General features: G+C 51.0%; 1 protein-coding gene across 6 annotated transcripts in view; it reads right to left on the reverse strand.

The window, feature by feature from the left end:
• The window catches only part of sorcs1 (sortilin-related VPS10 domain containing receptor 1), a 148,940-nt gene extending 144,885 nt beyond the window's left edge, over positions 1-4,055 (reverse strand). For all 6 annotated transcript variants that reach the window (XR_011079435.1, XM_068596412.1, XM_068596411.1 and 3 more), the window contains exon 1: positions 3,183-4,055. Coding sequence is in view for 5 of the 6 variants with exons in the window: in XM_068596412.1 (XP_068452513.1) it covers positions 3,183-3,917 (735 nt within the window). In the remaining variant the exon portion in view is untranslated. The remainder of the gene's footprint in view (positions 1-3,182) is intronic.
• Positions 4,056-10,617: the final 6,562 nt, after the last annotated feature.

Consider the following 10,617-nt stretch of genomic DNA (forward strand, 5'->3'; position numbering starts at 1 on the left):
AGAAGTTGTTTGTGAGCCATTGTTCACCTGAAGCGTGGTGTCCAGTGTGGCGTCGTATCGAGCTCAACCCTCTGCTGTCGCTTGCAAATCAAGATGGCGACGGCCGAAAGGGCCGATACTGATGCTTCAAGATGGCGGTGCACAGACCAAGAGGGGTCACCACGGTGACGACATCCTCTTCCTACATCCGCAATGAGATGATGCCGTCTGGAGGGCTGTGCTGTGTGTCGGCCTGTGCTGCTCATGCTGGACTCACTCGTATTTCCTCGTGTTTGACTGCTGTGGCCAATGTTTCATGAATCATAATTACAACCTCCCATCTGACATGCAGGCTGCCAGGGAAGTGGGGTGGTTAAAAGACAAGCTTTGTAAAAGCCTTAAAGGTTAAATATTAAGCGCAGCGAAGGCCTTATCTCAGCTCCGTGCATGTTGTTGACTCATGTGTTTATTTATACAGCAGCTCAGATTGTAAAGACCAGGACGTCTGTTCCTGCTTATAGCAGCAACTCTACATATTTAATGCCAGATCCAGTATTCTCGCACGCCTCCAGTTAGTTGTTTGTGTCAACTGAAAGAATAGGAGCAAATTGTTTCATGGTTACACAAGTGTCAGCGACTCAAACAGCGGCGCTTCATTCGGAGGGTAAACACAAACTGGCCGAAGCAGAGCAGCCAACAAAGAAGCGGGGAAACATTTCCATGAGGACGTTGTTTTGCATCGCCCTCGCCTCCCCGTCAGGTCTCTGCTCGTCCTGAACTACAGTTGTCGACCCGCAGGAAGCTCCTGAGGCCGCGACACGCTGCCGCCACGCGGCACGCTGCCGCCACGCGCTGCCGCCGCCACGCGCTGCCGCCGCCACGCGCTGCCGCCGCCACGCGCTGCCACCGCCACGCGCTGCCGCCACGCGCTGCCGCCGCCACGCGCTGCCGCCGCCACGCGCTGCCGCCGCCACGCGCTGCCGCCGCCACGCGCTGCCACCACGCGCTGCCACCACGCGGCGCGCTGGCGTTCACCGGGCTGAGCGGCGGAGAGCAACACGGAGCGACACGGAGCGACACGGAGCGACATAGAGCTGCCGTCGTGGAGCCGACAGGACGGCGGCTCAAGCAGTTCGAGGACAAACGTTCACTTTTTCTTTTTCAGGACGGCAGATTCTGGAGGCCAGAAAGCTGCTTTCCCCGTTTCATTGCCTGGATTCTCGTCCGTGGTTATTATATTTTGAGTGTGAAGAAGCAGGCGTGTCGATATCGGCGCCCGCAGCAGAGGAATACATTTGAACTGTGCTCCAGTGCTTTTCTGCCCAAAGACTTCCTTCTTACCATGTTAATTAAAGTTTAAAGCAATAATCTAAATTGCATTCAGGCTTAGATTATCTCCTGGGGACATAGAATAAAGCATGTGTTGTCGAGGTTCTGATTCATGCTCAGATTGAACAGAAGAAAAGCTGCTTCCGTCCTTTTTCCTCCTCCAGTGTCGTCTTTGACGAATGCATGAAATGCTGCACAAAAGGCAGCCGGTCAAACAAGTGATGGAACGCGTTGGAGCAGAATGACACGTTCAACAGCAGCGCCGCAGAACACATGCAGCACATGAGCGCTGTGAGGAGACGATCTGCAGAGTTCTGCCGGAGTCCAGTTCACGTGGACGTTATGACATGATTTCACTCATCTGGTCCTCGTCTGCAGCCGCTGGAGTTTTGGATTATTACATCAGTGGATTGACAAAAAAAGGGTCGTCTGTGTCACTAATGGTGTTTTACAAACTCAACGTGTCCCATAAACAGGTGATTAATAAGCTTTGAGCTTTGACTCCTGCGTCTGTTGTTCATGTGTTTTTTATTTGTGGCCACGTTGAACTCGTACTCGCTGCTCCAAGGAGTCTGGCGTATCGGTGCGATATGAAATTATCATTTTCCTTTCCTAAATAAATGGATTCACAAGATCATCATCTACATATGCTTACACTCGTATGGCACATTGTGTGAAAACACAAATATTTACAGATAGGACAAATATCTTTTTAAAGGGAAACTAAAAACAATCCTTAATCATAAATCCTCAGATCAGAACTGCACAAATAGAAATACAAACATATTTTATAATATATTGACATGAAAATTCTTGTATATTCAAAATCCGGCTCTATTTTTGACTACCGTGTGTGTGTGTGTGTGTGTGTGTGTGTGTGTGTGTGTGTGTGTGTGTGTGTGTGTGTGTGTGTGTGAGGATATTCCTGATTATTTTATGATCAACTGAGGCCTGAACACGTCGGGCTGTGACAAAGAAAATACTCCCCTGCCAATATTAACCGTCTAGGGCTTTTATTGTGAAAGGTCAGAACATGACGGATGGATCTGAGCCTCCAAAGTCTTGTTTTATAATCCTCATAAATAAAGTTGTTCGGCACAACGTGATTGGCTCATTCGAGGTGTCGAGAGCTCAGAAATATTGGCCTCATTCTTTTTGTTGTGATATTCATGCGTGTGGTCGTGTCGTGACCTCACCAACAGGAAGCCGGTCGCCGTGCTTTTCACGGCGGCCATCAACGAGAACACTCGATGCCTGTGAATGTGCTGTCACGCTCACAACGCCCTCATCCTCTCACTGCTGCCGCCACATTAAAATGAACTCAGGTCCACCAGCAAAGACAGAGAGAAGCGGCCTTCGGGCTTCAGGGGAGGAAGCTGAAGCTGCTCCTCTTCCTCAACGCCGTGCCGCCGTCAACACGAGCAGCTTCAGCCGGACGGGAAGCAGCTGCTCGTGAAGAAAGTCCTCTCTGCTTCATCGCTCCACTACAACCACAGCAGCAACACAAGCCTGAAGCTGAAGCAGGTCGGCTTCACATCTGATCCTGATGAACAATCTGATGCTTCATGTCAGCTGCTGGAATATTGCTGATGCTGTTTTATTATTGGAGCCAAATGCTGCTGAAAACACAAGTGATGTGTTGACAGATGTCTGGCAGCAAGGGAACAGTGTCACACACACACACACACACACACACACACACGCGCGCGCGCGCGCACACACGCACACGCACACACACACACGCACGCACGCACACACACACACACACACGCACACTCGCACGGACTCATGTACACGCGGATGCGGTGCGGTGGCGCGTGCCCACCTGTCGGGACCCCGGCGCGTGCGTGCGGTGCTGAGAGTCGGAGACTTACGCTGCTGTTCTGGCCGGACCAGTGCACCATGGCCTGGTTGTGAGAGGAGTCCCCGGTCAGGGCGAACGTTGAGCTGTTGAGTTTTAGCTCCTCCGGCTTCGGGCCGGCGGCTCTGCGCTCCGCTCCGCTTCGGCGCGGCTCCGAGCGCGTCGCCCTGCGGCCGCGCGCCTGGCGCGTGTCCTCTCCCGGGTCTTGACTCTGGGCTGGACCGGCGGGTCTGCTTTTATCATCATCATCATCATCATTAGCATCATTATCATCACCACTGTTCCTGCTCGCGCGCGTGCTGGAGCGGGCGGCGCCGGCGCGGCTCTTCTGCTCGCCGCTGGTTTGGACGTTGGAAACTTTCATCTTGTCCAAGTCGCTCCCGCCAGCGTCGCCTTCGTCGGGCCGGTTGTCTGTACTCCTTTGCAGCCTCGGCTGCGCGTGTCCCGCCCGGTCCTCCGGCGCGCATTCGGCGGAACCTGCTGCGCAACGGAGACGCAGCCTTTCGGCGCTCGGAGCCCCGGACCCGACTGCCCCGTCCCCGGGTCCGAAAACTTCTCTCTTAATTCCAGTTGTGGACTCACTTGTGTCGAATTTCAGCCGTAATTCCTGTGCACGCCACTTGTTCCCAGGCTGGCACGACCTGCAAGTTATCTCTGTTTTGGCGGCATGAAAGAAACAGAGCATCATGAAAAGCAAAACGCAGAACGCGCGGTGCCACTTTGGGCGAAAGATGACCTCCCTCTCCATCGCTGGCGGCAGAGAAGGATGCTGAGGACGCAGGAAGCTCTTTCCCACTCTTCCCGCTGCTCGGCTGTGGAAGAGGAAGTGCTGCGCAAGTTGTGGCGTTGCTCAAATGCAGTGTTGTAAAAAAAAAAAAGAAAGTGGTCCAAGTTGAAGGATTTGATGAAATGAAGCCGTGCACGCATGAGGGAGGAGCTGATCCACGCAGAGATGGAGGAGAATGCTGCCCGGCTTTCTCCATATTTGTTATTTCCCACCATATGGTCGCTTATAATTAAAGCAGTCAGTAATATGCTCATTTCATTCTGCTGCTCTTTTATTCCTGCTACTTTTTTATCTCTCTCTCTCTCCTGATGCAGATTTGATCACCACCGTCCCTTCAGGGAGAGTAAATTGCTTCATTTTGCAAATGAAAGTGCATCATTTCCTGTGATGATCCTGTTTGGATTCAATCATTTTAGGTCTGAACGAGCATCCAGCAACAAATTAGACTTTAAATGACCGTTTCTCAAACTAGGGCCCACACACACACACACACACACACACACACACACACACACACACACATGCACACACACACACACACACACACATGCACACACACACACACACACACACACACACACACACACACACACACACACACACACACACATGCACACACACACACACACACACACGCACACACACACACGCACACACACACACGCACACACACAAACACACACAAGAAAATAAAAACAGAAAAAAAACAAATCTAAAAAATGTTTTTTAAAACACGGAACAATATTATCTGTAGTGATGTTAATATGAACACAAATGACACAAAGGTTTATTCATCACACATCATTAAATCCATAATGAAGCTATAATAAATCCATAATAAAGTCATAGTAAAGCTATTAGAAAGCCATAATAAATCCATATTAAGCCATAATAGAGCTATAATAAATCCATAATAAAGCTATAATGAATCCATAATAAAGCTATAATAAATCCATAACAAAGCTATAATAAATCCATAATAAAGCTATAATAAATCCATAATGAAGCCATAATAAAGCTATAATAAAGTCATAATTAAGCTGTAATAAAGTGATACAGCAAAACACGGTTTATCAAGTTAATTTTGGTCATTTGTTTTATTTTGACTCAGGATGTTTTCAGAGGAAAGAAGACATGTTTATGTTATTACTTTCTCAATCTGATTTTACAGATTCCTCCTCAACTTTTTCCACAAAACTTAGAATAAAAAATAGTTTCATGATGAAATCTGTTACCATGATGACCTGTATCTCTCCTCCTGAAGACAACTGGAGCGTCGCTGGTGTTTTAGCGTTACTAAGAACACTGTATTGTAACAACAGTCCTTTATTATCATGTTATTAAAACTGAGTGTGAAGTTATTCCTAACGATGTCTCGCCGTGTTACCGCCGGTCGTTCACATCGAGCGAGCTCAAGGAAGAGAGACAGAGATATATTATTGTATATTATCATGTGAATATATACTGGCGCCGTGCGTTACTGGTTTCAATAACTGGGCCACACGCTACGACAATAACACAGTAATAATAAACAGCCGTGCAGAAGCCAGCAAAGGAACAGCTTCCTGAGAGCGAGCGGCTGGACTCGTCCTGCAGGTCGATACCGGGCTCTGCAGGCCAGCACCTGTAAGCTGCGGCACGCAGTCCGGACCACACAAGGGTTCACTCTGTGAACAAAGAGACGCCATGTTCATCCATACAGTGTTGCCTCAACAAGCAGCCGGAGTGGAACCGGTGGAAACGCCTCGGCTGGAAGGGCATCCCTCTGACACGAGCCCTGCAGCTCTGCTGTCTAATGACTGGAGGTTATGGTGATTGCTGATGAGCACAAAGGGATGTACAAATGGTCACAGACTCCTACACCAGCTGGCTGCGTTCAGGATGCTGCCGACAGGGAATCAAACGCACAGATTGTGCCTCGGGAGCTGGTTCATTTTACCACGAGGAAAACGATCCATACGCTATCAATTCCGATTAAAGAGTAAAGGGTTATACGATTAGAGTGTCGGACATCCTTTTAAACCTCCTGCGTAGACGATTGTTTCCTCCTAACACGTGTTGCATTGTGTGTTCTGAAGTGTGCTATAAGCTCGTTGGTTTTAATTAGTCATATATTCATAATGACCCATCTGTGGTGATCACAGCTCAATACTGCGCATGCTGCCACATGCAGTCTCCCCTCTGAGAATCTATAATCCTGCTTTTATCTGCTTGTGAATCATCAAGAGCTAATTGCATTTCATGCATGTTTTTTTAATTATAACATTGGTGGAAACAATATGAATTACATAGAAATTACACTCATGATGGAGAAAACCAAAAACAATCAGTTTCCCTTAAAAATGTGAACATTAGTTATATGAAATTGTATTACGTCAGCGTTACGTCCTTCTGTGTTTAAATGAGCAGGACGAGTCTCTTGTGTTCCCTCATCGAGCGGCAGGAACCAGTCAGATGATCCAGTGATGGGAGCAGTCCAGAGAGGAGGTCAGAGAGGAGGTCAGAGGAGGTCAGAGAGGAGGTCAGAGAGGAGGTCAGAGAGGAGGTCAGAGAGGAGGTCAGAGAGGAGGTCAGAGTAGGTCAGAGAGGAGGTCAGAGAGGAGGTCAGAGGAGGTCAGAGAGGAGGTCAGAGGAGGTCAGAGTAGGTCAGAGAGGAGGTCAGAGGAGGTCAGAGAGGAGGTCAGAGAGGAGGTCAGAGGAGGTCAGAGAGGAGGTCAGAGAGGAGGTCAGAGGAGGTCAGAGAGGAGGTCAGAGAGGAGGTCAGGGGAGGTCAGAGAGGAGGTCAGAGAGGAGGTCACTATCAGAGAGGAGGTCAGAGAGGATGTCAGAGGAGGTCAGAGAGGAGGTCAGAGAGGAGGTCAGAGAGGAGGTCAGAGAGGAGGTCATGGGAGGTCAGAGAGGAGGTCAGAGGAGGTCAGAGAGGAGGTCAGAGAGGAGGTCAGAGAGGAGGTCAGAGAGGAGGTCAGGGGAGGTCAGAGAGGAGGTCAGAGGAGGTCAGAGAGGAGGTCAGAGAGGAGGTCAGAGGAGGTCAGAGAGGAGGTCAGAGGAGGTCAGAGAGGAGGTCAGAGAAGGTCAGAGAGGAGGTCACTGTCAGAGAGGAGGTCACTATCAGAGAGGAGGTCAGAGAGGAGGTCACTATCAGAGAGGAGGTCAGAGAGGAGGTCACTGTCGGAGAGGAGGTCACTGTCAGAGAGGAGGTCAGAGAGGAGGTCACTATCAGAGAGGAGGTCACTATCAGAGAGGAAGTCACTGTCAGAGAGGAGGTCACTGTCAGAGAGGAGGTCACTATCAGAGAGGAGGTCACTATCAGAGAGGAGGTCACTGTCAGAGAGGAGGTCACTGACAAAGAGGAGGTCAGAGAGGAGGTCACTATCAGAGAGGAGGTCACTGACAAAGAGGAGGTCAGAGAGGAGGTCACTGTCAGAGAGGAGGTCACTGTCAGAGAGGAGGTCACTATCAGAGAGGAGGTCACTGACAAAGAGGAGGTCAGAGAGGAGGTCACTGTCAGAGAGGAGGTCACTGTCAGAGAGGAGGTCACTATCAGAGAGGAGGTCACTGTCAGAGAGGAGGTCACTGACAAAGAGGAGGTCAGAGAGGAGGTCACTATCAGAGAGGAGGTCACTGACAAAGAGGAGGTCAGAGAGGAGGTCACTGTCAGAGAGGAGGTCACTGTCAGAGAGGAGGTCAGAGAGGAGGTCACTGTCAGAGAGGAGGTCACTGTCAGAGAGAAAGTCACTATCAGAGAGGAGGTCAGAGAGGAGGTCACTGTCAGAGAGGAGGTCACTATCAGAGAGGAAGTCACTGTCAGAGAGGAGGTCACTGTCAGAGAGGAGGTCACTGACAAAGAGGAGGTCAGAGTGGAGGTCACTGTCAGAGAGGAGGTCACTGTCAGAGAGGAGGTCAGAGAGGAGGTCACTGACAAAGAGGAGGTCAGAGAGGAGGTCACTGTCAGAGAGGAGGTCACTGTCAGAGAGGAGGTCAGAAAGGAGGTCACTATCAGAGAGGAGGTCACTATCAGAGAGGAGGTCACTGTCAGAGAGGAGGTCACTGTCAGAGAGGAGGTCACTATCAGATAGGAGGTCACTGTCAGAGAGGAGGTCACTATCAGAGAGGAGGTCACTGTCAGAGAGGAGGTCACTGACAAAGAGGAGGTCAGAGTGGAGGTCACTGTCAGAGAGGAGGTCACTATCAGAGAGGAGGTCACTATCAGAGAGGAGGTCACTGTCAGAGAGGAGGTCACTGACAAAGAGGAGGTCAGAGTGGAGGTCACTGTCAGAGAGGAGGTCACTGTCAGAGAGGAGGTCAGAGAGGAGGTCACTGACAAAGAGGAGGTCAGAGAGGAGGTCACTGTCAGAGAGGAGGTCACTGTCAGAGAGGAGGTCAGAAAGGAGGTCACTGTCAGAGAGGAGGTCACTATCAGAGAGGAGGTCACTGTCAGAGAGGAGGTCACTGTCAGAGAGGAGGTCACTATCAGATAGGAGGTCACTGTCAGAGAGGAGGTCAGAGAGGAGGTGACTGTCAGAGAGGAGGTCACTATCACAGAGGAGGTCACTATCAGAGAGGAGGTCACTGTCAGAGAGGAGGTCACTATCAGAGAGGAGGTCACTGTCAGAGACGAGGTCACTATCAGAGAGGAGGTCACTGTCAGAGAGGAGGTCACTGTCAGAGAGGAGGTCACTATCAGAGAGGAGGTCACTGTCAGAGAGGAGGTCACTATCAGAGAGGAGGTCAGAGAGGAGGTCACTGTCAGAGAGGAGGTCACTATCAGAGAGGAGGTCAGAGAGGAGGTCACTGTCAGAGAGGAGGTCACTATCAGAGAGGAGGTCACTGTCAGAGAGGAGGTCACTGTCAGAGAGGAGGTCACTATCAGAGAGGAGGTCAATGTCAGAGAGGAAGTCACTGTCAGAGAGGAGGTCACTGTCAGAGAGGAGGTCAGAGAGGAGGTCACTGTCAGAGAGGAGGTCAGAGAGGAGGTCACTGTCAGAGAGGAGGTCACTGTCAGAGAGGAGGTCAGAGAGGAGGTCACTATCAGAGAGGAGGTCACTGTCAGAGAGGAGGTCAGAGAGGAGGTCACTGTCAGAGAGGAGGTCACTGTCAGAGAGGAGGTCATTATCAGAGAGGAGGTCACTGTCAGAGAGGAGGTCAGAGAGGAGGTCACTATCAGAGAGGAGGTCAATGTCAGAGAGGAGGTCAGAGAGGAGGTCACTGTCAGAGAGGAGGTCACTATCAGAGAGGAGGTCAATGTCAGAGAGGAGGTCACTGTCAGAGAGGAGGTCACTGTCAGAGAGGAGGTCAGAGAGGAGGACACTGTCAGAGAGGAGGTCACTGTCAGAGAGGAGGTCACTATCAGAGAGGAGGTCACTGTCAGAGAGGAGGTCACTGTCAGAGCCGAGGTCACTATCAGAGAGGAGGTCACTGTCAGAGAGGAGGTCACTATCAGAGAGGAGGTCACTATCAGAGAGGAGGTCACTGTCGGAGAGGAGGTCACTATCAGAGAGGAGGTCACTGTCAGAGAGGAGGTCACTATCAGAGAGGAGGTCACTATCAGAGAGGAGGTCACTGTCAGAGAGGAGGTCACTATCAGAGAGGAGGTCAGAGAGGAGGTCACTGTCAGAGAGGAGGTCAATGTCAGAGAGGAGGTCAGAGAGGAGAGGAGGTCAATGTCAGAGAGGAGGTCAGAGAGGAGGTCACTGTCAGAGAGGAGGTCACTGTCAGAGAGGAGGTCACTATCAGAGAGGAGGTCACTGTCAGAGAGGAGGTCACTATCAGAGAGGAGGTCAGAGAGGAGGTCACTATCAGAGAGGAGGTCAGAGAGGAGGTCACTGTCAGAGAGGAGGTCAGAGAGGAGGTCACTGTCAGAGAGGAGGTCAGAGAGGAGGTCACTGTCAGAGAGGAGGTCACTGTCAGAGAGGAGGTCATTGTCAGAGAGGAGGTCAGAGAGGAGGTCACTGTCAGAGAGGAGTTCACTGTCAGAGAGGAGGTCACTATCAGAGAGGAGGTCAGAGAGGAGGTCACTATCAGAGAGGAGGTCAGAGAGGAGGTCACTGTCAGAGAGGAGGTCACTATCAGAGAGGAGGTCACTGTCAGAGAGGAGGTCAGAGAGGAGGTCACTGTCAGAGAGGAGGTCAGAGAGGAGGTCACTGTCAGAGAGGAGGTCAGAGAGGAGGTCACTGTCAGAGAGGAGGTCACTGTCAGAGAGGAGGTCACTATCAGAGAGGAGGTCACTGTCAGAGAGGAGGTCAGAGAGGAGGTCACTGTCAGAGAGGAGGTCACTGTCAGAGAGGAGGTCACTATCAGAGAGGAGGTCAGAGAGGAGGTCACTATCAGAGAGGAGGTCAGAGAGGAGGTCACTGTCAGAGAGGAGGTCACTATCAGAGAGGAGGTCACTGTCAGAGAGGAGGTCACTGTCAGAGAGGAGGTCAGAGAGGAGGTCACTGTCAGAGAGGAGGTCACTGTCAGAGAGGAGGTCATTGTCAGAGAGGAGGTCAGAGAGGAGGTCACTGTCAGAGAGGAGGTCACTGTCAGAGAGGAGGTCACTATCAGAGAGGAGGTCAGAGAGGAGGTCACTATCAGAGAGGAGGTCAGAGAGGAGGTCACTGTCAGAGAGGAGGTCACTATCAGAGAGGAGGTCAGAGAGGAGGTCACTGTCAGAGAGGAGGTC

This window comes from Clinocottus analis, unplaced genomic scaffold (genome assembly GCF_023055335.1).
Source record: "Clinocottus analis isolate CAN_PGR_092001 unplaced genomic scaffold, fCliAna1.0.p SCAF_37, whole genome shotgun sequence".
In the NCBI taxonomy this organism is placed as follows: domain Eukaryota; kingdom Metazoa; phylum Chordata; class Actinopteri; order Perciformes; family Cottidae; genus Clinocottus; species Clinocottus analis.